This window comes from Ascaphus truei, chromosome 13 (genome assembly GCF_040206685.1).
Source record: "Ascaphus truei isolate aAscTru1 chromosome 13, aAscTru1.hap1, whole genome shotgun sequence".
NCBI classification, from domain to species: Eukaryota; Metazoa; Chordata; class Amphibia; order Anura; family Ascaphidae; genus Ascaphus; species Ascaphus truei.
The window spans coordinates 49867290-49895201 of NC_134495.1; the positions used below are offsets into that span (position 1 = coordinate 49867290).

At 46.7% G+C, this 27912-nt stretch overlaps 1 protein-coding gene across 2 annotated transcripts in view; it reads left to right on the forward strand.

Moving 5' to 3' along the window:
- The window catches only part of LOC142465182 (Fc receptor-like protein 5), a 142236-nt gene that overhangs the window by 84527 nt on the left and 29797 nt on the right, over window positions 1–27912 (forward strand). Inside the window, exons 5-9 of one of the 2 annotated variants that reach the window (XM_075569153.1) lie at window positions 589–870; window positions 18250–18555; window positions 19120–19221; window positions 19660–19700; window positions 19875–20406. In XM_075569153.1, the coding sequence (XP_075425268.1) occupies window positions 589–870; window positions 18250–18555; window positions 19120–19221; window positions 19660–19700; window positions 19875–19910 (767 nt within the window). In that variant the 3' untranslated portion in view covers window positions 19911–20406. Of the gene's footprint in view, window positions 1–588; window positions 871–18249; window positions 18556–19119; window positions 19222–19659; window positions 19701–19874; window positions 20407–27912 lie in introns of those variants that run through there. The other variant, XM_075569151.1, reaches the window with a different exon arrangement.

A 27912-nucleotide genomic window follows, 5' to 3' on the forward strand; every position in this document is an offset into this window, starting at 1 on the left:
GTCTGTGCAGCGTCCGCCACAGCGGGGGCAAGTCACTAAATGTATCAATGTATTAAAATGTGTTTATTCTGAGCAGGGATTACAGGAGACGTGTAACTGGGGCTGGATTATATTCTGCATTATGGGGTTATCTAAGGCTGCGCTTATAGTGACCATGACAGCGACGCGGCATCGCGGCAAAAAAATGCATTGCCGCCGTCGCGTGCGCTTATAGTAAGTGCAACGCAACGGTTTGGTCGCGATCACTGGAAGTCATCGCTATATGATTTTTCCAGCGACCGCAGCCTGACCGTCGCGTCGCCGGCGCTATAAACGCGGCCTAAGGGTTTCACCATTAGCGATGTCCAACATTTTTGTTTTTTTAGTTGGATAATTTTTCTCACAATTTTGTGAGTTATGTTAAAAAAGAACATGAAATGTCACCTGTTTCAAAATATCAGCAAAATGACGACACTATACTTTTTTTTACAGTTTTTCCCATTTGCTGCAGTAATTATTTTTTTTAACTTTCTGGTTTGTTGCGAATTTTTAGACTTGAGCATCCTTTTTGTACATCTCTTCTCACCAAACCCCCCTCTCTTGTTTCAGCTCTGTCGTCGTCCCCCTCGCTGACCTTCCTGCCCCCCTACTCTGTGTTTATATTGGGGGAGTCTCTCAACTTGGAATGTGCCGCCCCCTCCCCACTCGATGCCACTTTATATCGCTTGTACAAGGAGGGGCAGGAGCTGTCGAGCACACTCACTGGGACACACACGCTGCACAATGTCACCTGGGAAAGCCAGGGCGAGTATAGCTGTATGTATTGGAGCCAAAAGAGTCAAAGAGAAATCCCATCCATACAAAGCGTTACAAGAGAGCTGTATGTGACAGGTGAGGGCACTCTGTGTGTGGGAGTCAGTGTGAATGTGTGAGTCTGAGACACTGTGAGTGTGTGCGGGAGACTGTAGGGGGCCTATTATAGTAGCTTTGATAACCAATTCGTCGAGGTTTTGAGCAGCTATCACACAATGTTGCTAGGTAGCTATTCAGAAAGCCTTGATAAGCTGGTTAAATCATATGGGGAAGACATTTTTTCCCGATTTTGTGCTACTGCTCAAACACATCGAGCGGGAGCTGCAAAAAATCACTAAGGCATTTTTTCTGATATCACGCTATGCTTTTTTTTTTTTTCAACAAAAGTTTTTATTGGGTGTATAGTACATGTACAACATAGGCTAACAAAACACTGTCTTACATTTGTATCCATATTCCCCCCTTTTTTTTCATTGTGACCAAACTTGACTCTCAAGGGTGACCGACTGATATACGAGACAAGACAATGACACTTGAAGGGGGGAGGGGGGAGGGATGGGGGGGAAGGGAAACCGCATGAGGAGCACCGGCCCCTCTGTCTTCTTAAATTTCGCATCCTCTTTGAGAAGGACCTCTCTTTGGACTCCTGGCGCACTAGTAGAGTAGTGTTGATTCCTGTCAGCCCTACCTGTTCCCTTCCTATTTAGTGTCTGTACTGGCACTTCAAAGGAGAATGCATCTCAGGCTAACAGAGCAGTATGGTGGCGGCCTCTACCCCTGGGATATCGGACTGGGCCAGCCACGGGGCCCATACTTTTAGAAAGTTTGTGTCGGTGACATTGACCAGACTCGTCAATTGTTCCATCCGGCAAACGTACCATATTCTATTCCTAATTTTCGTGATTGTGGGTATCTCGGGCTGCTTCCATAATGCTGCTATTTCGCACCTCAGGGCTGTTGCAAAATGTGCAATCAATTTATGCGCCGATCTGCTTAGCCCCCGGGTGCGTCTGCCTAGCAGGAACAACCAGGGGTCCAAGGGGACCGCGAGTCCGAGAATTCTCTGTAGCCAATTGCGAATATCCTCCCATATTGGGGCCACTTTGGTGCAATTCCACAGCATGTGCAGCAAGTCTGCTTGTTTCCCACATTGTTTCGGGCACAATGGAGGATAATCCTTAACAAACTTTGCCAATCGCATTGGGGTGAGGTACCACCGCATCAGGACTTTATATGCATTCTCCTTTAAAGTAGTGCATATAGAGCTTTTTGCTGCTGCCAGTACTATAGTGTCCCAGTCTGCGTCCTCTAGAGTCTCCCTTAAGTCCATCTCCCATTTAGTTCTATAATTGAGTTTGAAGTCGTCATCTGTTCCAGGACAGACCACCTCCCTGTAGATCCTAGAAGTGATTCCCGTGGTGTCCGTCCCTCTTGAACACAGCTGCTCAAAATTTGTGCGCCTGGGGCGTTTTGGAGTTTTAGTTTAAAATGCTCATTTCTGGAGGTATCGAAAAAAATCAGAGTTTGGCATCTCTTTTTCTGATTTAATTTGCTCAAAGGATTTGATAGAACTTCTGCCCTCCAAATGCAAGAGCCTCGTGAGGCCCTTCTGTTTCCAGATTGCTAAGTTTCTGCCCGGCAGGCCTGGAGCGAAATCAGGGTTCCCCACAAACGGGGTCATTAAGTTATGCCGTGTCGTGAGGGCGCACCGATACCTGGTAGCCTCCCAAATTGCCAACGCGCTGCTCAGCGCGGCTAGCGGCTCGACCATGGTTTTAAATACCTGTTTTGGCAGCCAAATTAAGTCCTGTAGTGCCACAGGGGCACAGCACTCCTTTTCCAGTTCAACCCATCTTCGCAGGCTTGGGTGCATGTGCCATTGAGTAATTCGGGATAATTGGGCCGCTCTGAAATACGATATCAAGCAAGGTCCTGCCAGTCCTCTCCTTACAGTTGGTCTAATTAGCGTACTAGATTTAATGCGTGGTTTTTTATTACCCCATACGAATTTCACCATAGAGGACTGCAAACGGAGGATGTCATCCTTGGCCACTTGTACCGGGAGGGTCTGGAAAAGGTACAAGATTCTAGGGAGGAGATTCAGCTTGAGGCTCTGGATCCTGCCAATCCAGGAAATTGCATAGCCTGACCATTTTCTGAGATCCTCCTTCAGGGTCCTTATTAGTCTGGGGTAATTGGCTTTATATAGGGCTCTATAATTTTTGGTAATGTTAACCCCTAGGTATTTAATAGAGGAGGCTTGCCATTTGAAATTGAAATTCACATCGATTAGTTTTTCAGTGACCTTTGGCAGGTTTATGTTTAGGGCTTCTGACTTGGACTGATTAATTTTGACACCAGAGATCTTATTAAATTCGCCTAACAAGCTAAAAACATTCGTCAGAGAGGTAAGGGGTTTTGATAACGTTAGGATAACATCATCTGCATACAGGGCCACCTTGTGTGACTGCTCTTGGATTTTTATTCCTGCTATGTCTGGGCTGAGGCGAATATGCGCCGCCAAGGGCTCGATGCATAGGGCAAAGATAAGTGGGGACAGGGGGCATCCCTGCCTGGTGCCACTCTTTATCTGAAATTCTTCCGATGGGAAGCCCTGGTGTCTAACCCTCGCCGTCGGTTCCTGATAAAGAGCTAGAATTGCGCCCAACATTCTACCCCCTATACCAAACTCTCCAAGCGTCTCTCTCAGGTAGGGCCAATCAAAGGCTTTCTCGGCATCCAGACTTAGGGCCTCATGCAGAGAGCAGCGCTAGCAGGTAAAGCGGCATTTTTTGGCGAAGTATAGCTTGAAAAAGGCAGGTAATGGAGAGTTTATTAAAAAGCGCCATTTTTTTTTTTTCTTTACAAATTTCGCCGCGCGGCTGGAGAGAACCTAAATCTCTCCAGTGTTGAAAACGGCCGTATTCAGAGAGGCGCAAACGCCATCTAGTGGCTGTTCGCGCCAAAAAAATGGCGCGATTTTCAACATTTTGCTTCGCCAGCAAGAAGCTGGAGCTCGGCAGCCGGTGGGGGAGAAAAAAAAAAAAACGCGGTTTTTTTCCCACAAGTTTCAACAGCGCTCATATCGCCGGTTGAAACTCTCCATATGCAGACAGGATTCTAAATGCAGTTTTATGACCTTTCTGCATATGGAGAAAAAAACTCTCCATTAAAGCTACTTTTTCTTAAACTCTCCAATTTATTCTAGCGCTGCTCTCTGCATAGGCCCCCTAGTGCCATAGACGGGATATTTTTTCTTTAAACCAGATCGATTAGATCTATAATCCGTCTAGTATTGTCTGCTGCCTGTCTCCCGCATATGAACCCTACCTGATCAGGGTGGACCAGCTTTGGCATAACTTTGTTTAGTCGGTTAGCCAACAACTTGGAAAAGATTTTAGTGTCCGAATTTATTAGTGATATTGGTTGATAGCTTTTGCAATCTGCTGGGTCCTTCCCTTGCTTATGTATCACCGAGATAGACACCTGGAGCATCCGGCTAGGTATTGGGGCACCCGCCAGGAAGGAATTAAACAGCTTAAGTAGGTGAGGAGCTAGTAATTTCCGGAATTTTTTATTATACAGATTGGAGAAGCCATCCGGGCCCGGTGCTATGGATGGCTTCAATGACTTAATTACCTCTGTCAGCTCCTCACCTGTAAAGTCTTCCTGCAGCGCGTCCCTCTCCTCTCTGCCCAATCTGGGTAACTTTGCTCCCTTCAAGAATGCTTTTAGTTGCGTACGAGTGGTCTTGTTATGGGAGACCTTCGCCCCATCATAGAGGGTCTCGTAGTAGGTTTTAAGTTCTTCTACAATTTGTTTGGGGTCAGAAGTGTAGTCACCTTGCTTTGTCCGAATTGTCTGGATGTGAAAGTTATGGGCTTTGTTTCTAAGTTTATTGGCAAGTGGGGTATCTGGCTTGTTCACTTTTTCATGGAATTTCCATTTAGACCAAGTCATCTCCTTCCCAGCTCGGGAGGCCATCAGTAAATTTAGCTTTGTTTTTGTATCAAGCCAGGCCTTCAGAGTCTGTGCTTGTTTGTTATTTTTATGTAGGGCGGATAGGACTGCCAATTCAGATTGTAATATTTTAATTTTATTGTCCTTTTCTCTTTTCCGCCTACTCGCTATCCCTATGAACTCACCTCGTAGTGTCGCCTTATGGGCCTCCCATAGGGTGGTCTGTGATGTCACACTACCAACATTTTCGCGGAAATATTCCCTGATTCTATCCCCCACTTTTAATTAAATCTCGGGGATTTTGATCAATAACTCATTGAGTTTCCAAGTCGCTCCTGGCCTGTCTAGCCTAAAATCAGTGCACCGCAGCTCGACTGGTGCGTGATCCGACCATGAAATATCATGGATTCCCGTGTGGGAGATCTGCGAAACCATTCTATTGGACACAAAGAGGTAGTCTATCCTGCTGTAACGGTCGTGTGGATGTGAGTAGAATGTAAACTCCTTCTCTCCCTGGTGCTGCTCGCGCCAAATGTCGACTAGTCTATTGGCTTTCAGGCCTTGAATCCAAGAGGCTCTACCTTTCGGTCTTTTAAGACCTCCCGGGGTGCATCTATCTATGGACGGGTCTAATGTTTGATTAAAATCACCTCCAAGGACTACCCCGCCTTGTGCTACCTTGTTCAGAATTGTAAAGAATCTATCCATAAAGGCGTCTGCCTGATCACTGGGTGCGTAGACGTTCGCCACTGTGATGGATTGCCCATGGAGAGTGCCCACTACAATTATGAACCGCCCGTTTTTATCTCGTTTGGTTAGCTTGATATCTAGTGCTAAGCGGTTGTGTAGTAGAATCAGGACCCCTTTCTTTTTTGTTATTGGCTGTGGCTGAAACCCACTGCTGGTAGCTGCTGTCTATGTATTTCGGGGAGCTATCTTTAGAAAAATGCGTCTCTTGCAATAGAATGATGTCGGGTCTAATTTTTTATAATCAGTCATGGCCATTCTTCGTTTGTGGGGGCTGCTGAATCCTTTTACATTGTGGGAGATTATTGTAATGTCCCTACCCATTTGTGGCGCCTGACTTCTTCTCTTGGATGTGGACGTGTATAGAGACCGAAGCGTCTCTGCGTCCCACTTTCTGTCTCGGATCCCACCTCCTCCTTCTTGTGCTCCTTGGCTGTGCGGGGAAGAAACAAAGGTGTACACACAGGGGAAACATTGAAAGAACAACGCCTAGACAAATAAAACCTTCGGTGAGCAACCAGGTTTGAACCCCTGCAGTCACCTTGACTGCCCCGCCTTGGTATCCGGTCCGGGCTCTGGTTTGGGTGATCTTCACTCCTTTCCCATAGCCCAAGTCTACCGGCCCAATGGGGTCTTGCATAGGCCACCTGAGGGCTGACCCCCAGGTACCCATGTGGAGTCCCATGACGATGGCAGGCGTGGAATCACCTCCCCCCGCCATGAGTAATACATTATAAAAAAACAAAAAACAACATCCACTTTTTTGAACTCTAATAAACTCAGCGCTCCCTAATTGTGCATGTGTATTGGGACCTGAACCCCTACATTGCAGCTGCTTGTAGCTGGCCTCCACTATTTGCCCCTGTCCACCCGACTCCTTCTGACCCTAGCCTAGTGTTTTCCCTATCCTTTTTGTGTGGCTCCTCCTCTCTTTTCTGGTTATAGGTTGACTCTTGTCCTCCCTTAGGCTACCCATGCTCCTGTCTCCCGCCCTGTCTTTAAGCGGCTCCTGCTCCTCCCTTACGGGTACCCGTGGTTCGACTGCTTGATGTCTCTGGGCTCATCTAGGCTTGTCTCCTATAAAGGATTCTCACTCTACTCCCTGTGTGTGTCTGTTCTTTTCTCTCCTTCTGTCTGGGTCCCTATTTGCCCGCGGACCTATCGTCTGCCTTCCTAATCCTCTCATTCCCGGGGTGCCTATGGTTCCCTCTGCCTGTGTGTCAGTGCCGCGTCCCTATTCTGAGCCCACTATGTGCTTCATGCTCTCCGATAGTGCTATGCTCTGGCCGTGAGTGGTCTCGTGACTTCGGACCTCTGCTATGGCTGGCTTGGCTCTCTTTCATTGTGGGCTGTGTCCTCGCGGGTCGCGCCGCCATGACGTGGGCCCAGCTGCTGTCTCTAACATTCGGTCTGTGTCGTATTGTGCCTCTACCAAGATGGCCGCCCGTCCATATCCGGTGACGTCCTTCCGGTCGCCGCCATTTTCCCGCCGGACGTCCTCGGATGTGGATGTCTTCCCGCGCTCTTCCCGCCACAGGTGCTTTTTCTTCCGGTGCTGCACTCTCCGTCTGCCATGGCCAGGTTCGCCTCCATCTTGTCCGGCGTGCGTTCCACGGCCATCCTCTTTGACCCGCTCAACAAGGTAAGTGCACTACGAGTCTTTTCTTTCAGTTTGCTGACCGTCTTGCAACCACGGATGACATTATAGGGTCTTTTCTGTTCCTCCTTGGGAACTTGGTTGCGGGATGAGCCGGAGGCGGGCCAGTACTGCTTAGTCCATGGTTTTAGGGAAACAGCGCCATTTTATTTATAACTTTATCCGCAACTGCGGTAACTTAACAGAGCATAACGATTTGAACCAGGGTACTTTAACTGTTTTGTCTTCGTCTGCCGCTTGCGGTTCCCGGCTTCGTTTGGGGTTATCAACTCTATTCCAATCCGCCTCCGCTGCCGGTTCCTCATGGGGTCTCATTGCCGGGCCCTCCTTCACCCCCAGTTTGTGGAGGAAGTCATCCCTTCCTCAGGCTCTTTCATGGAGATGGCCCTCTCGTTCTTAATGACCAGTAGGCCGAACTGGAAGGTCCATCTGTATCGGATGGCCCTCTCACGGAGTATTTTCGTGACCGGCTGCAGTTTCCACCGTCTGGCCAGTGTTAGAAGGGAGACAGGGCCCCCGTGCGCTCCCCCACTCCCTTTACCTCTTTGCGAGCTCTTGTATCTTGGCACAAAAGAGCGTTTTCATATCATTGTAGAGACGATCGAAATCGCAACGCCTAACCGGCAGCTGCTCGGGCTCCTCCACTACATCCTCATCGCGGTCGGAGTCCGATCCCGCGGCGGAGCCCGTCGCCATTTCAGCTCTGGCACCCTTTGCTGCAGATCTGTTTAAATATTTGCGTAAGTCGCCCGTATTCTTCTTTTTATTAGTTTGTGGGGCCATCTCTGTGTTTTCCCCGGCTTGTCTGAGAGAATTCTAATGCTCAAATACCACTGGAAAGTGGATATTAATTCTTTATTATATTAGCGGGGGACGGAGCTCCAGGCTTAAGCAGCCATCCACTACACCATCGCGCATGCGCCTCGATATCACGCTATTCTAGAGGCTCTGATCTGAGTATCGGAGCTCTGGAATTGCAAGTTTATCAAAGATTTATCTCTCCAGCCCAAGTCTCCGGAGACCCCGGCATTTATCAAAGATTTATCGATGGGATCTGCGAGCAGGACTTAGAAAAAAAAAAAGCATTTTTCCTGCATCGGGATTGAAGCCGGGAGTCTCCGGAGCTGATACACATTAATATCGGATCTAAAGACCCCCAGCATCAATCCAATGCAATAAAAATAAATTTACAGGAAGCTTAATTTCCTTAGCAGCTAACTGCTAAGGCAATGAATGGGTTAACTACCAGTGCCCGGTTTGTCGGTAGCAGGGGTGGGTGAAGGTGGTATTTGGCCCATGGTGAGTGTTTAGGCCTTGCAGGGGGTTGTGGGAGGGGTTAACCCCGTCATTACCTTAGCAGTTAGTCCCGCTAGAGTAATGAAAGGGTTAATCCCTCCCGTTACTCACCTGGTATGCATTAACACCCACCATGAGTGAAATAACACCTTCACTCACCCCTGCTACCGACAATAAACATTACAACCACATAGAAGTACAATACTAAACAATACACCCATTCATTGCCAGTGTGGTTACCTAAGCCCTCAATGGGAGCAAAAGTAACCCCAATGGGAATGAATGGGAACTTCTATGGTAATGAAAGGGTTAACCACTCCCGCTACCCACCCGGTAGGCCTAACCACCCACCCTTGGGGCAACTGCCCCCTTCACACAATCCCTCTACCCCAATAAACAAAAAAAATGCAACAACGCTAATACCCACCCCCTCTAACCCAAATAACCCCCCCAAAACATACAGTACCGTAATGGGCAAAATTACTATTATCCAGATATTGATAATAATACATTTGCCCATTCCAAATAAAACATTATCCAGTCAGCATAAAGTAAATAATACTTGCACTTACCCCTGCCTGGTGTAAGGGATCGGGGGACACGCGCCTCTCAGCGAGTCCCCGTCACCCCGGCTCCCAGTACTGCCGCTCGTCCCAGACCCCTTCCCCATCAGCTCCTTACCCGCTCCGGTCGGACGCCATGCCGCTCCTCCGCGGTACACGCTGCCTCCTCCCACACGCGGCCGGGGCGCGAGCGCGGGAACCTTACAGGGCGCGCGCGCGCACCCGATCCTCTTTGCCGTTTTCCCGCACCGCTGGCTCCGCCTGCCATCAGCTACAGGCTATCTCCACCACTCACCTGGCTGACTCCCACTCTAGGCACCCGAGCCTATCCCTGGGCCTGCTCGGACAGACCCCCGCTCCGCCTCTTACTCCCATTGGTACTCCTACATATATAACCCCAGTCTGCCCTCTCCTTCCTCGCTCTGCATAGTTCTTCTGTGGCTCCTGTTGTTCGGTGGTCTATGCCTGGCTCTCTTCTGTATTACAGCTCTCGTTCCAGTTCCTGCCCTCGTTGGGTACCCTTGGATTTGATCTCGGCTCTCATTGACTTCGTGTACCTCGCTACTCCCTGGACTCTGCTTTGGACCTTACTACGCTGCTCTCTCCTGCCCCTGACCTACGGCTCTCGGATCTCTACCCTCGGACTTCTGGCACCCCGGACACAGCAAGTATCAGGTTAACCCTTTCTCACCAGGCCCGGCATCGCATCATACCACACTCCGGGCATGCCATCACTGCTGTGGGTGCGTGTTATACCCTTACCCACTTCAGTATTGGGGACTGGCCAGGTTTGCGGGCATTCAGGCGTTACATTAATGCAGAGCCCAACAAATGCAGTCCCCCTGAGGTGGGCCAAGGTGTGTCTATGGATCACTGGCAATTTTTGAGCGATCAAGTCACGGCCGTGGCACAGCAGCTTTCTAACCTCTCCCTGCGGGACTCGCCAGCTGCACTGTCCCCTCCTGCCCCAGTACCTATGGGCATCTCGCAGCCACGTATTCCACCACCCAATCAGAGACCCCCTTACTTGCCGCGGATTCTTGAACCAATGTGACGTCCAGTTTGAGATGTCCCCGTCTCGGTTTCCCACAGATCGCTCTAAGGTTGCCTATGTCTACGCCCTGCTGACTGGCGACGCTCTCGCTTGGGCTTCGCCTCTCTGGGAGCACAGATCTGAGATAACACAAGACTACCCCAGATTTTTCGGCGAGAGTTCCAGCAGGTCTTTGATACGCCAGCGCGTACGGACACTGCCGCTTCTTCCTTGTTTCGTCTTTCCCAGGGGCGCAGGTCGGCTACAAGATATGCGGTGGAGTTCCGCACTATCGCTGCAGAGACTCGGTGGAATGATGAAGCACTTTCCGCAGCATACTGGCAGGGATTGTCCGAATCCCTCAAGGACGATCTGGCAGCTCACGCTCATCCCTCATCTTTAGAGGATCTTATTGTCCTCAGCATCCAGATGGACCAGCGCATTCAAGAGAGACGCCAGGAGCGCCAGCGTTCCCGTTTTATGCTGCCCTCGTCTGCTTCTCCTAGGTCTCCTCCCTTGACTCTTCTTGCGTTGGACGCTCCTGAACCGATGCAGATCGGTAGTCAACAGCTCCGGACCGCTGAGAGAACACGCAGCCGAAATGAGGGTCTCTGCTTCTACTGTGTTTCCCCGGACCACCAAGTACGTCACTGCCCCCTGAGACCGGGAAACGAGAACGCACAGTAAAGGTTGAGGGGCTTTTACTGGGTACCATCTCTCCATGCCCCTCTCCTCCCAAAGAGCTACCGAAGAGAATTCTTTTGCCCATAACCCTCGAGGGTCCCAATGTCCGGGTAGCGGTAGCAGCATTCATCGACTCCGGGTCATGTGGCAACTTCCTGGATCACGACTATGCCTGCAACAACCAAATTCCGTTAGTCAAGAAGAAGTCACCCATCGGCCTTGAGGCCATCGACGACCGACCACTCCAACCAGCGTTCATTATATGGGAATCTGTTCCCCTCACCCTTACCACTGCGGACGGTCATACTGAGGTCATCATCTTCGATGTCTTCCACTCACCTACTGTCCAGGTCATTTTGGGAAAGCCGTGGCTCCAGCTTCACAACCCACGTGTCGATTGGACGGACGAATTACCGATCCAGTGGGGTTCTACTATGAAGGAGGCTGTCATTCCCCCCGTTACCGTGCTCGCTGGTCTCGACACTTTGTTACCTCCTCTCTCCACCCTGCCTGGAGGTATACCGTGATTTTTTGGATGTCTTCAACAAGACCCAGGCTGAAGTCTTACCACCTCATTGTTTGTACTACTGCCCCATCGAATTAATTCCTGGAGCCACACTCCCTAAGTCTAAGTCGTATCCCCTCTCCGTGCCAGAGACAGAGGCTATGGCGACTTACATCCAGGAGAATCTCAGGAGAGGTTTTATTCGGAACTCCACTTCCCCGGCCGGGGCAGGGTTCTTCTTCGTGAAGAAGAAGGATGGCTCCTTAAGACCCTGTATTGACTTTCGTGGGCTTAACAAGATCACAGTTAAAAACCGGTACCCTCTTCCTCTAATTTCGGAACTCTTTGACCAGCTCCAAGGAGCCTCTGTATTCTGCAAACTCGACCTGAGAGGAGCTTAAAATCTAATCCGAATATGCGAGGGTGACGAGTGGAAGACTGCATTCAATACACGTAAGGGCCATTATGAATATCTAGTGATGCCGTTCAGCCTCTGCAATGCCCCAGCCATCTTCCAAGAATTTATGAATGACATCTTCCGGGACATTTTGGGTATTTTCGTCATACTGCACCGACACACTTTATTCGAGCAAATACCCGGTATGTACCTGGCAGATACCTGGAATGCGCCACTCCTAACCTCTGACAAGCCCCGTTGCATTTGCCTTCCCAGCCTGGGTTCATGCCTGGCTGATGGGCGGCTGATCTGTTAAATGATAATGATTAGGGTTTAATAGGCTGCAATGCTTCGCGTGTCTACCAGATGGCATAAATTCATGAATTGTAATGCAGTTTATATATATATATTGTGCAGTATTGCAGCCATAGGGAATAAAATGCTTCAATCCCTGCTTGGAAAATAACTCAATGTACTCGGGCAGAAAACAGTCACAAACCTCAATACACCCGGGTATACCCGAATTCGTGGGACTAGCCAAGCTCGAATAAAGTGTGTCGCCAGTGTAGTATACCTAGACGATATCCTCATTTTCTCCAAAAACCTTGAAGAGCACATTCGTCAGACCAGGATGGTCCTAACTCGGCTTCGCGCTAATAGCCTCTACGCGAAGATGGAAAAATGTCTCTTTCACCGATCTTCCACAGCCTTCCTAGGCTATATAATTTCCGACAAAGGTTTCACCATGGATCCTGAGAAATTGAAGGCTGTTCTAGATTGGCCGTTGCCGAACTCCCTAAAAGCCTTCCAGCGTTTCCTTGGGTTTTCAAACTACTATCGGAAATTCATCCGAAATTTCTCCACTATCGCTCTACCCATTACCGCTCTTACCAAGAAAGGGGCTGACCCAGCAGCATGGTCCCGAGATGCCATCAAAGCGTTTGAGTTTCTCAAAAGATCTTTCGTCTCCGCCCCCATCCTGCGGCACCCGGAAACATCTCCTCCCTTCACCCTTGAAGTTGAGGCTTCCTATGTGGGAGCCAGGGCAGTACTCTTGCAAAGGTCCCCACCTAAAGAAAAACTCCATCCGCGTGGATTCTTTTCTAGGAAATTCTCTTCAGCCGAGAGAAATTATGATATCGGGAACCGTGAACTCTTGGCTATCAAGTTAGCCTTGCAAGAATGGAGACACCTCCTCGAGGGTACCAAAGAGCCAGTGGCAATTCTCACCGATCACAAAAACTTATTGTACATTGAGGGGGCCCGTCGTCTGGGATCCCGTCAAGCACGTTGGGCACTTTTTTCCCCCCGTTTCAAGTACACGATTTCATATATTCCGGGTACCAAGAATATCAAGGCCGATGCACTTTTTCGCCAGTTCTCTACTGAGGAAGGATCTAATGAATCTTCGGAGACTATTCTCCCTGCAAAATACATAATCTCTGCCAATACTTTTGATATCCTGGATGAGATCACTAAAGCCCAGGCTCATATCCCTAGGAGATTTAAGGTGCCAGAAGGACGTCTGTACGCTGCTCCACGTTTTCGCCACAAGATCCTGGAGTGGGGCCATTCTTCCAGATCAGCGGGCCATCCGGGCTTAAAAAGGACAGTGGATCTTATCAAACGGACCTTTTGGTGGCCTAGTATGAGCAAAGACATTTTTGATTTCACGAGAACTTGTCCGGTGTGTGCTCAGAGTAAGTCCGCCGACGCAAACCATCCGATCTTCTCCTGCCCCTTCCTATCCCTGAACGGCCTTGGAAGCATATTTCCATGGACTTTATTGTGGAACTCCCACCTTCTAAAGGGATGAATACGATCCTTGTAGTAGTGGACAGATTTTCCAAGCACACGCACTTTGTACCCATCAAGGGTCTCCCCAATTTGGCTACCTTGGCGAACATATTTTCTAAAGAGATTTTCAGGCTACACGGTGTTCCACTCACCATTATCTCGGACAGGGGCACACAATTCATTTCTAAGTTTTGGCAAGCTTTCTCTCAGAGACTTGGCATATCCCTCCTCTTCTCCTCGGGTTATCAGCCACAGACCAAAGGCCAGACGGAGAGAATGAACCAGACCTTGGAGCAGTATCTCAGATGTTTTGTGTCAGAATCTCAAGACAACTGGGTGGATCTATTACCCTGGGCGGAGTTCGCGATTAATTCGCTGAGGAATTAATCCACGCAAGAGTCGATTTTCTTCATTAATTATGGGTTCCACCCTAGCAGCCTTCCTCTCTCTTCCTTGCCCTCTGGTGTACCTGCAGCAGATACTCAGGTGTCTAATCTACAAACCTCATGGAAGAAGATTCAAAAAGCCTTGCAATGTGCCGTCCAAAAACAAAACACTCAAGCAGATCGGCGACGTCAAGTGAGTCCGGAATACAAACCTGGAGACAGAGTTTGGCTTTCTTCAAAAAATATCAAGCTTAAAACTCCTTCCCAGAAGCTGGCTCCCAGATTCTTGGGTCCCTTCAAGGTCCTTGAACAGATCAATCCTGTAGCGTACCGACTTTCGCTACCGCCCACCATGATACCCTCTGTGTTCCACGTGTCCCTCCTGAAACCCTTCGTTCAAAACGTACATTTTCCGGACCGTCCTCAGAGACCCAATCCCGTCGTAATACAAGGGCAACAGGAATATGAGGTCCAGTCCATTCTCGATTTACGTTTTTCCAGGGGCAAACTTCAGTTCCTCGTTCATTGGAAGGGATATGGTCCGGAGGAACGTTCTTGGGTACCTTGTCATCACATTCACGCCCCAGCTCTTCTTAAACAATTTCGTCGGAAATTTCCTCACAAACCTTGGGAGGATCATCCGGAGTCCGATCCTCAAGGGGGTACTGTAAGGGATCGGGGGACACGCGCCTCTCAGCGGGTCCCCGTCACACCGGCTCCCAGTACTGCCGCTCGTCCCAGACCCCCTCCCCGTCAGCTCCTTACCCGCTCCGGTCGGACGCCATGCCACTCCTCCGCGGTACATGCTGCCTCATCCCACACACGGCTGGGGCGCGCGCATGGGAACCTTACAGGGCGCGCGCGCACCCGATCCTCTTTGCCGTCCTCCCGCACAGCTGGCTCTGCCTACCATCAGCTACAGGCTATCTACACCACTCACCTGGCTGACTCCCACTCTAGGCACCCGAGCCTATCCCTGGGCCTGCTCGGACAGACCCCCGCTCCGCCTCTTACGCCCATTGGTCCTCCTACATATATAACCCCAGTCTGTCCTCTCCTTCCTCGCTCTGCATAGTTCTTCTGTGGCTCCTGTTGTTCGGTGGTCTATGCCTGGCTCTCTTCTGTATTACAGCTCTCGTTCCAGTTCCTGCCCTCGTTGGATACCCTTGGATTTGATCTCGGCTCTCGTTGACTTCGTGTACCTCGCTACTCCCTGGACTCGGCTTTGGACCTTACTACGCTGCTCTCTCCTGCCCCTGACCTACGGCTCTCGGATCTCTAACCTCAGACTTCTGGCACTACGGACACAGCAAGTATCAGGCTAACCCTTTCTCACCAGGCCCGGCAACGCATCATACCAGACTCCGGGCACGCCCTCACTGCTGTGGGTGCGTGTTATACCCTTACCTACCTCAGAAATTGGGGACTGGCCAGGTCTGCGGACATTCAGGTGTTACACCTGGACGAAGGCTGTCCTCATCACCATCCTCTGCGTCCATGCCCTCTGTTGGCAGGAACACAACAATAAAAATACAAACTAATGGCCCCGAACCCCTTAAACACCTTAATCAATCAATCAGTAATTAAGGGGTTAACTCCCTCGCTATCCACCTGGGTGGCCTAACCACCCACACAAGGCAACTATCCCCACCCTCTACCCATTGATTGGCACAGTGGACACCATGCTCATATAATATGGGCATGATAAGAAGAATCAAATAAATAAAAAGCCTAAACACCAGAAGAATAAAAGAAATCAAACGCCTAAACAATCCAAACATTTAATAAAAACAAGCCCAACAAATACATAACAATTAACTCAAAACAATTAACAGAAATAGAATGTAAGGAATCGGGGAACACGTCCCTTGCGGCGTTTTCCTTCCTTACCTGCTGCATCTCAGTCCCCCGCTCTGTTTACAGAGCGCGCGCGCACACGCAGCTCTTCTACTCACACCACGGAGCTTGGCTCCACCCCCCGGTCGTGTTGCGCATCTCTCACGTGCGGCGCGCACATGTGACGCCGTGCACAGCTCTCCAGTTGCGTGGCAAGTATTCTAATTGCCCACTTGTCTCCTGCAGCCTATCTCTGCCTCCGCAGAGGCTGCGCCTCCATTCCACCCCTGCCTCATTGGATCCTGTCTGCTATAAATGCCTTGCTCATTCACTCCTGCTTTGCTGAGCATAACCTGTGTAACCTTGTGTTCCTGCGTTCTGTTTTGCCTTGCCTTGTGCCTTGCTGTTTCACTGTAGTTGCTTTCTTGTGTACTGACCCGGCTTGACTATTGGACCCTCTCTGGATAACGACCCCGGCTTGCTCCTGACTACCCGCATCTCTACAACCCTGACCATGGCTCTTAGTCACGCTACCACTCTTCCGGCTCCAACCCCAGACCACGGCACAATGAACACTGACCATTCTCCTGGCTCTGCCCCTGGATCCCGGCAAGTATCTGGACTAACCCAGTATCTCCATCTCAGACCCGGCCACGCTGACTATCCACCCTCCAGGCGCGCCTCCGCTGCTGTGGGTGCACAGTTTCGTACTTTCCCACCTCAGTACTGGGGTCCCGCCTTGTTCGTGGTGAGCGCAAGCGTTACATAGAAAACAGATAGTGAAGAGGAGCGCACGATCCGGTGGGAGCAAGGAAAGGACCCAAGTAGTGAAAAAATGAAAATTTTATTTGGTCATGAGACCTTTAAAATCCAACGCGTTTCGAACGCATGTGCGCCCTTTATCAAGGATAACAAACATTGAAATGCAATCTATTTTATACTCCTCTTACCTGCGGTCCGTTCGCGCCAAAAAATAACCACACATAATGACGTCATGACGCGACGCACGCGACTCGCGCATGCGCAATGCGTCAAAATCGCCAAATGCGGTAAGAGGGCGGAAATGGCAGCAGGAGGGGTAAAGAAGCTAAAACAAGTGTTTTTTTTCTTTTTTCTTTTCTCTTTTGTTTTCTTTTCTGTCTCCTTTTATCTTCCTTACCTTCCCTGTCCCCCTTTCCCCCCCCCTCTCCCCACTTTCCCCCTTCTTTTGGGTATATGTAGACTATTCAATAAGCATTAGTGTTGTATTATGTTTTGCCTCAGATGTTCTGGCTGTTAGGCTTCCGTTGTTTATTGCCCTCACTTGTTTTTGCTTATTTACCCCTCCTGCTGCCATTTCCGCCCTCTTACCGCATTTGGCGATTTTGACGCATTGCGCATGCGTGAGTCGTGTGCGTTGCGTCATGACGTCATTATGTGTGTTTTTTTGGCGCGAACGGACCGCAAGTAAGAGGGGTATAAAATAGATTGCATTTCAATGTTTGTTATCCTGTATAAAGGGCGCACATGCGTTCAAAACGCGTTGGATTATAAAGGTCTCATGACCAAATAAAATTTTCATTTTTTCACTACTTGGGTCCTTTCCTTGCTCCCACCGGATCGTGCGCTCCTCTTAACTATCTGTATCCTACTTACCTATTGGAAGCTGCACATCCAGCCAGCCACACTGAGGAATTGTGAGTACTTATTCTGCTAAAGGGGTACCTGCCAATGAGATGGATTGTGGGGGGTTCATTCCCACCTATTAACTGTCTTCAGGAGGAATATACCCATTATTATTAGCTATATTGCTGCTACTACTCATCATTATTTTCTTCCTTATATCCACGGCTGTTGGTTCTGGCATATTGATTATATTACCTTGCATTTGAGTGCCCTGCTACTTCCAATCACCTTACATAGAAAACATAATTAATAAAAACCAACCTTTTGACAAACAATGTATTGCCTGTCACTATATTTCTCTATACCCTAAAGGGGAACAGATAAATAGATTGGCAGTCAATGGCCAAGCAAAAAAATGAAAATAAAAAAATACAATAAAAAAACCTGAAAATTGTAAATTACATGCATTCAATGTTTTCCTTACCTTTAGATGTCTTCACCGTCCGAATCCCGCGTATCGGGAAACTCGATCCGCGAACCCCCAACTTGTGGAGATAAAGCAACATCAAGAAAGAATGAAAGCGAAACTCCAGTCGCTTTGCAAAAAAAATTTACCGAAGGTTTAATACAAAGTCGAGGTTTTAGTCCTAGCGAGGAACTTTGTCCCTTATACTAAACCTTTTATGCAAAGCGCACTGGGGTGCTGATTTCATTCTTTCCTAATGCTTTCCATCTTTAGACGTACTGTAAGTGTGTCTGTGTGCAGCTGTACTTGTGTGCACATGGTACTGGTGTGTATATTTGTGTGTGTATTTATATTTAATACACAGGTGTGTACGCATGTCTCTGTGTGTATTTCTATCAGTTATTGACTGTTTGTACCAGTGTCAGTCCTGTGTGTGTCTGTCCTGGTATCTGTTGGTCTTCATACTTGTCTTGTTATTGTCACAGAGCTACTAGTACTGAGATAACGTGGATTCCTTTGCCTCAGATCCACTAGGTACCCCCTACCTGTATCTTGATCCCCCAAGTGGTCAGATTTTGGATGGGGGGAATGTGACCCTGCTCTGCACCACTCCTGTGCCCTATGAGAGGACTACATTCTTCTTCCTGTGCGAGAGGAAGGAGATACACAGCATCTCCACCAATAGAACACAGAGAAGCATGGCTGTCACTGTCACCGTGTGGAGGAGTAACACCACCTCTGCTACCAAGTACTCCTGTCAATACACCGCAGAGATCAGAGGGCGCGTATTGTTCTCACCTGAGAGTTCTCAAGCTGAGATTATTGTGATAAGTATGTACCAGACTCATTGTTATTATTACTTACCACCTGTTAGTTTCTAAGTTCTTCGGAGCAGGGACTCCTCTTCCACAATGTTACTTTTATGTCTGAAGCACTTATTCCCATGATCTGTTATTTGTAGTTATTTGTTATTTCTATGATTGTCACATGTATTACTACTGTGAAGCGCTATGTACATTAATGGCACTATATAAATAACGACATACATACATACATATTTATCTATATGGGGCCATAAGACAGAGAAGATGAAAATGAAGCACAACCTCTAATGAGCCTGGCAAGCTTCTCTTTTCTGCCAGCAGGACAGGATGTGACTTTGTTGGGAGAAGAAAATGGAGGGAGTACAGTATACAGAGAAAGAAGATTGAGGGGTGACTGATTGGAGGGTGAAAGTGTATTAGAGAATTTGGACACTGGAAAGGTGGAGAGGAGAGTGTTATAGGGATTATCTATGGGGATTGAGCCATTGAAGCTGCTTCCTTCCATGATGTAATTTGTGTAGGAAGACCTCTTAATTCCAGGATCCACCTGACTATTGTGTTTACTCTCCAGCTGGGTCGCTGCATTGGCTGATAGCAGTCATAGTTTCTGCTGGGCTTGTCGTACTGATCTGCATCATTCTTCTGCTCTACTGGGTTCTGTTGGCCAGAAAAGGTAACATTGAGACCTATGTCTACTGTTGTACTTCCCAAAACATATTATCTCTCATTCCCATGCTCTCTTCACTATTCTTTGTTTCATACATTTTTTACTCGTTAACTATTTGCCACCACTGTCTTTCAAATTCTTTACATTTCTCTCTGTCTGGATTTTTCTTCACCTCAATCTCTAGATCCCGTGAATAACCCAGGAGCAAAAGTGATGGAATAATGGAAAACGTATTACAGTATAAATGAATGGCATGACAGTGTGATAAAGTGGCTCAATGAGTGCCTCTGTATCTTCAATATGATTTAACTCAGTTACTTAAATAAATAGAATGTAATGCAAAAATTAGATAGTTCAGTAACTTCAGTGTGTGGTCCCCTCTTGGGACAATGACACACATCCTACATCCCTCCAATATACTCTCTCTCTCTATCTCTCTTACAGACTCAGAAGAAGTTTGTCCAAAGTCCTCATCATCCTCTGAAGTGAGTAAAGTCCTAGATACAATCTCACTCAATGCATTCTAGTATACCGTACCCCTCCCACAGCACTCACAACACACACCGCAACCAGTACTAATCCTACCTGAAATTATTGAGACACATAGTATCCTACATTAATATTACCTTTGAACTCATATTCAACCTGAACCCCTTCAGTGTACATCTGCGTTGCCCCAAAGGCAGACAGCCTGATAAGGCTTCCCAAGAGCTGCTCCCCTCTGCACAGGACCAGCAATGGGTTAACATTTGCTTGTACTTTGTGGAACGTCAACCCCACCCATTGGAATGTTAATGAGCCAAGAAGACAAAGAACCTTGTACTGTATTTACAGCTGCATTAAACCTGAACCTCTTCAGTGTACATCTGCGTCGCCCCAAAGTCAGACAGCCTTTGGAGCAGCCAAATGGCAACCAAAGGGTTTGAGCCGTTCGCTGATGTTTGGTGATGTTAAAGCTGATCTATTTCAATCTGAAACTCACCCGCCCTTTTATCCCCTGTACCCAATTTTCCAACTCTTTCTGTCCATGAAATGTCTGTGGATTGACTGTATAACCCTGTTCTTAATGTAACCTTGTATTGTTAGAACTCTGTTCCCAGGACATAATTGAAAACAAGAGGTAACTCTCAATGTATTACTTCCTGATAAAACATTTTTATAAATAAATAAAAGTACAACCTTTTCTTCTCATCCCAGCTCTCTAAGTATCCATATCATCTACATCAAACGAAAGCTTACAGAACCCTATGTTAAGATACATAGTTACATAGTAGATGAGGTTGAAAAAAGACATATGTCCATCAAGTTCAACCTATGCTAAATTTAGACAACAGATACTTTATCCTATATCTATACTTAGTTATTGATCCAGAGGAAGGCAAACAAAAACCCCAGTGACATATCATCCAATGATATCTTATAAGGGGAAAAATAAACTCCTTCCTGATTCCAAGAATTGGACATCGGATTACTAGCTGGATCAACATTCTTCCCGTGTTTAATTATTTGGTATATCCCTGTATACTTTCCCTTTCTAGGTGTCCAACCTTTTTTTGAACAAATCCATTGTATCTGCCATCACAGTCTCCATGGGTAATGAATTCCACATTTGAACTGCCCTTACTGTAAAGAACCCTTTCCTTTGTTGCTGGTGAAATCTCCTTTCCTCCAACCTAAAAGGATGCCCCTGCGTCCATTGTACTGCCCTTGGGATTAATAGTGCTCTTGAAAGCTCCCTGTACTGTCCCCGAATATATTTGTATATAGTTATCATATCCCCTCCTAGATGCCTCATAGATGCCTCTTTTCTAATGTAAATAAATTTAATTTAGCTAACCTCTCCTCGTAAGTTAGATTGCAAATCCCCTTTATTAATTTGGTGGCTCTTTTCTGCACTCTCTCTAGTTCCATAATGTCTTTTCTTAGGATTGGTGCCCAAAATTGTATTCGATATTCAAGGTGTCGTCTTACTAATGCTTTGTAAAGGGGCATAATTTTGTTTACTTCCCTTCCATCCATTGCCCGTTTAATGCAAGATAAGATCTTATTTGCCTTTGCAGCTACTGCATGACTTTGGGCACTATTGCTAAGCCTGCTGTCTACAAGCACTCCTAAATCCTTCTCCATCAAGGATTCCCCCAATTTATCTCCATTTAGTTTGCAAGTTGCCTGTTTATTCTTGCTTCCCAAATGCATAACCTTACATTTATCTGTATTATATCTCATCTGCCATTTATCTGCCCAAGTTTCCAGTCTCTCCAAGTCCTTCTGGAGAGAAATTACCTTACACAATTTAGTATCATCAGCAAAGATGGAGACTTTGCTCTCGATGACAACTTTAAGGTCATTAATAAACAAGTTAAAAAGCAGGGGTCCCAGTACCGATCCTTGAGGTACTCCACTCACGACTTTAGCCCAACCTGAAAAAGTTCCATTTATGACAACCCTCTGTTGTCTGTCCTTTAACCAGTTTTCAATCCAGGTGCATATAGTATTACCGAGTCCAACTTTCTTTATTTTGTACACCAACCTCTTGTGTGAAACCGTATCAAAAGCCTTTGGAAAATCTAAGTAGACCACATCAACTGCATTACCCTGGTCTAGATTCCTACTTACCTCCTCAAAGAAACAAATAAGGTTAGTTTGGCAAATCAAGTTCAATTGCTTTTATATTAATATCCAGTAAACACAACTGTATCACTGTAAATATCTCTCCTGATAGAACATACGAACGTTGTCCTCACTAAGACGATCTCAAGATGAATCTTAATGCGCAGCAATAATTTGGAAGTGTGATATTCCTGACAAATATTCTCTCATGCCAAGTGACAAAGGGTTCACAGACCTCACTGACTGATCTGATCCATAAAGGCACCAATCACTTCATTGACCCAGCAACTCACCCAGTGTTTCAGTATTGTATTGTATTGTATGTCTTTATTTATATAGCGCCATTAATGTACATAGCGCTTCACAGTAGTAATACATGTGGTAATCAAATAAATAACAGATAATATAAATAACAGATCATGGGAATAAGTGCTTTAGACATTAAAGTAACATTAAGGAAGAGGAGTCCCTGCCCCGAGGAGCTTACAGTCTAATTGGTAGGTAAGGAGAACATACAGAGACAGTAGGAGGGAGTTCTGGTAAGTGCGTCTGCAGGGGGCCAAGCTTTATGTATCATGTGTTCAGAATATCCACAGTGCTATTCATATGCTTCTTTAAGCAAGTGTGTCTTAAGTTGGGTCTTAACGATGGATAGAGAAGGTGCTAGTCGGGTACTGAGGGGAAGTAATGCTGTTTATTACCTGTTAATACATCCAATGAATTGTAAACTATCCAGAGACAATCTATGCCCCCACTCTCCTGTTCACCAAGAAACCCAACCATTCCCTGACCAAGATTAATCATTGACTGATAGAGCATGTCTATCAATCACTTCCCTAAAGGCATTTGCACAAAGTTATAATTTCAAGGGCCCATCAGCCTACTGTTTAAAGATTGAATCATTGTATACATTCAACAACCTTCCACTGATCAATCAAAACAGCTGTCCATACGATGATCCGTCTGTCCTGAATCCAGTGACCTGTTTACAAACCCTTTTCGTGGTTTTTCCCCACTTTCCTGTTTATCTAATGACTAATTCATTCTATAAATAATCTACACACTCCATTAATAATCTATTTAGTCAATGAGCTTTAATGAAAAAAAGAAACTGTACTAATAATGGAAAATTGGAAAAGAAAAGGGACCACTTTTACTCAAGCTCCGGAGAGCAACTTATTCTGAGCTGGTGAGAAAAGTCCCACAAGAGAAAGTATAGGAATATTAAAGTGTTACAAACACAGATTAGCTGGTGGTCACTCAGTGGCGCTGTTTTTGTGTTGTGTCTGAAAATTCACATCTCATTACTTTATGAAGTATCAAACTGAACAAGTAGTGCACAATAGTATCTGAATAACTTATTTATGATGCCAAATTATCTTGAGCACATAAACACATAATCAGTAGTAAGACAAGGCAGTGATTCCCATTCCTAGTAACAGTAACACTGTACGGAAATCTTCATTCTGTTACTCTTGGAGAGATTGACTGAGGTGCTGCTGTTACCCTCCAAAGAAAACCTTTCTGATTGCTCGTGTGGGGCATGGAGGAGACAAATAAAACATAGCATTCCCTTCTACCCGATACAAATATTTATTCCTCTGATAATATTGTAATCTTATCAATTTTTGATAGTGAGACATTTGCTGTCTTTCTGCTCATTCTCTGATCCCTGCGCGCTCTTCTTTTATGTTAGGCTGCGGCCACGCTGCCACTGAGCGTGCTTGGTGAGATCACTTCAGTGATTCCCAATAAGTGCGGCCACGATCAAGCGGCACTCAGGCGCTCATGCACGTACGCTCTCCAAAGCTCAGCGCTTGGAGAGACAAGGAAATTTGATTTCAAAGCTTACAGCAGGGTCACATGACCCTTCAATAGCCAATGGGGAGAGAGGGGCAGACACACAGAATGGGGAGAGAGAGGCAGACAAATAAGGGGGAGAGAGACACAGACAGAATTGGGTGAGAGACAGACACAGAATGGGGGGAGAGACACAGACACAGAATGGGGAGAGAGACAGACATAGAATGGGGTGGGAGACACAGACAGAATGGGGAGAGAGACAGACATAGAATGGGGTGGGAGACACAGACAGAATGGGGAGAGAGACAGACACAGAATGGGGAGAGAGAAACAGTATCGGATGAGCAGAGAGAGAATGGAAGGAAGGGGGGGGGGAGAGAATGGAGGGAGACACACAGAGACAGACACACACACAGCCCCGATCCAGCCAATGACACGCACCCTCCCTTAATAGCCCCCGCTCCTGCTCTCAAATTATTGCAGGACAGTGATCATTCATGCTTGGAGAGTTGGTGACGTCACTGCTCTCAAGCATGAGTGTGCTCAGTGGCAGTGGCAGTGTGGCCGCAGCCTTAGCTTTCTCCTTTTTCTGTTTGATATAATGCTATCCTCTATAACAATGTGCATATTTTTATATTTCCTGTATTATTGAGTATTTTCTGTTACTTCCTTTATTGAATTCTTAGCTCTATTTATAGAGTGAGCATGTTTCCTTTCTCCTCTCAAATCTTCGTGTGAACTGCCAGTGTGTAATAATATTCTGTTTCAGTAATGCCTACTCATAAACAGAATCAATTTGTTCTGAGGCTCCGTAGCCAAAAATACAACGTTGCCTCTTCCGCCGAATGTAAAATATGTATTCCGCGAATGAGTGTTTCTCAAATTGGAAACTTGTTGAAACGCATATGTGTCATCACATTTATGCGCATGCGTATCCTGGTGTTCTTAATTAAATTACTGTACAGGAAGATACAGTGCATTTCCTCACTGAGTCGCTAGATACTGAATCTGCTAGACCAGTGATTTTCAACCTGGGCTCCGTGGAACCGTGGGGATCCGGGGAGCAGTCCCAGGGGTTCCGCCTGCCCAGAGCGCTCTAGCAGCCTGGCACTTCCTGTTGAGTGCGTGCAGTCTTCCCGCTTTCTGCACGCTGCTGCTGCCAAAGGTTAGGAGATGCTCCTTGTGATGGTGGCGGCTGCTGCTGGAGGGGAGCGGTTCGGCGTTTAGAATGCAACATGTATTGTACTTTTTGTGATATGCGGAGGTGTGTGTGTTTTAGTGAGCAAGTGTTTGTGAGTGCGGAGAGCGGGTGCATCAGAGAGCAGGAGACAGAGGGGCGGGGCTAGTCGGTGCTGAGACGTGAATTTTTGCCCCCCCCCCGATCCGTTTTTGCCCCCCACTCCGTTTTTGCCCCCCCAGTTCCGTTTTTGTCCCCCCCAGCTCAGTTTACCGTCCCCCCAGCTCCGTTCTTGCCCCTCCCTGCTCTGTTTTTGTCCCCCGGAACTACGTATTTGCCCCCCCATTTGCGTTTTTGCCCCCACTCCATTTTTGCACCCCCAGCGCTGTTTTTGCCCCCACTCTGTTTTTGCCCCCCCCCCCTGACACACACAGTGACTGACACTGACACACACAGTGACAGACACAGTGACAGACATACAGACACACACTGACAGACATCGGGGGCTATTGCTGGCTAGCGTGTTGTGAGTGATGCTCATGGTGCATCAGTTGAGTCATATTGCTGTTCAGTTTTTTTTAGCAAGCCTGAATGTTTATTTTCATGTTACAAATTTGATAGCAACTTTAACTATGGAACAGCTACGCTCCTGTAGTACATCTCTTCCTCCCTTCTCCTTCTGTCTCCCTGAACCCACTTTCCTGAAACCCCTTCCTTTTTCTCTTTCACCCAAGCAAAAAAAAATCACATGGCTAGTGAGTGGGATACATTATTCAGCCAAGTATTTCAGAAACTAGTTTTCAACATCAATCTCTCATTCCTAATGAATATGCTATGAAGCAGTCTTCCCTGAGCTGGGGAATAGTCAATGTACATTTCAATTAATGAGGCTAAAATCTTCTCTGGTCGAGAGCAGGCATCTTCAGGGGATGGTTGTGTGAGATGCAGGGTGAATTGATGTGACATGCAGGAGGAAAGAGTGATGTGACATGCACGGGGGGAGAGTGATGTGACATGCACGGGGGGAGAGTGATGTGACATGCAGCGTGGGAGAGTGATGTGACATGCAGGGGGGGTTGATGTGACATGCAGGGGGGGGGTATTTGAGAAGGAGGAGGATGACGATGATGAGGGGTGCTGGGGGAGGAATGATGATGATTTTACCCATGCGGTATGGGGTCGGCGGGGGTCTTTTTAAAATGTATTGGGCAGCGGGGTCATTTTTAATATGTATTGGCGTGGGCATTTGTAATGTGTATTTGCGGTTGCGAGTATTTTTATTATGTATTGCGGGTAGGGTTACATGTATGTAGGGTGTGGGTTTTTTTTGGTATGTATTTTGTGGGAGGATTGAAAGAGAGTGAGGTAATTGTGGAAGGTAGGAGTGAGTGAGGAAAAGAGGGAGTAAGAGTGAGACGCATGGGAGATAAATACATGCGAGGCGGGAGGAGAGTGAGTGAGACGGAGGGGAGAGAAATACATGGGTAGAGGATGGGAAATAGAGGGAGCTTGTGAAGTGTGAAATTAATCTAATATTTATCAATCAGTTAGGGTTTCCCCAAGATTTTTCAAAAACCTTCAAGGGTTCCTCCAAACAAAAAGGTTAGGCATCACTGTGCTCGACAGTAGTACAGAACTACTGCTGTTGGTGTATCTAAATAGTAGCAAACACTTTCTTTTCCAGCTTTATACTGTATTTTTACATACTGTATTCTGTAGAGTATACAGTATCAATGACACGTTTTTATATATTTAAATGCCTTTAGAACTTTTGGTATAGTACCAGTCTAGACTAAAAACATGAACACACAAAAAAGTATATTTAAAGAATGAACATTTTTATTTGGACAAAATAATAAAGGGAAAAATAATAACAGAACAATACAACGTCGCTTCTTCTTCAAAATCTACATTCTTGTCTTTTCCTTCTTCGCAATGGCTAGTACTTCTTGGACATCTGGGTCTGTAAAGAAAAAAACAATGTTCTGTATTATCAATCGCACCGTACATTATGGTTAAAAAATGCCTACATCTTCTATCAAGTTTTCAGCATGATCAACTGTATGCCAAGAGTCACTAATTAATTGTAATTGGCTAATCATACATGACTTATTCAACTAGTGTGTAATCGTGCTGCTACAGTATACACAGTGTCAGACTTTCAAGTTAGTATTGCCACAACAATGTTACATTCTAGTGGGATAATTGTTTCTGTGTATCCTCGGCTAAAAGGCTAAAAAGAGCTACAGTAAAAGGACCATGACACCAGTACAGACCATAATTATTCAGAACTGTATCTTCTGCTTTTGGGGGGGGGGGGGGTGGTGGAAGAGGCATGGCTTCGGGTACAGCACTTTACATTAGGACTGGGGGGTTGACATTAGGTTTGGGGGGTTTGGGAGGAAGGGACTTGACATGCATGGATTGGAGCACTGTGTCTTGCCTGGCAGTATTGCTGGTAGAGTTTCCTGCACCAAGGAGGGTTTTTTCCTGCGCGTTCTCTTTGCCCAGCCCCAGACATGCAAAATAGAAAATAAGCATTAAACAAGGAAATAATTTTAAACAATCAATTTTTTTAGATTAAAAACATTGGTGGCGCATCTATATTTTTAAATACATTTATAACTAGTAGTCGTCAAACAGGTCGAAGGACTTCCAGGGAAGAGCCCTTGTATGCCTCAAAAGGGCATTGATGCTCTCTCTCACGGTTTTCACAAGTTGACTTAAAATTAAAATAGCTCATCACTTCTTCTATAATTGTTCTCCTTAAATTTGCAGGAAAACGCATCTTTATTGCCTTCATAATTTACATTTTTGGTCCACTCGCTGTACATCTCAAAACTGACAAGGGGGCCTATGCACTAAAGGTTCATTAAAAAAATCGCTGGGCCATTTAAATCACCATTTTATGAGCGTTGCTGTAACAGTATTCAGAAAGCCTTGATTACTTTTCATAGCAAAATTCACAAAACGGGCTGATGAACGACCCTCAGAAAAGGCCTTACCCGGCGAGTTGTATCTGCTGCAGAGAGAGCAGCTCTGAGAGAGCCGTCTCTCCCTGTGCAAGTCTCGCCATAAATGTATGTGTATAATTGTTAATTTTGTTA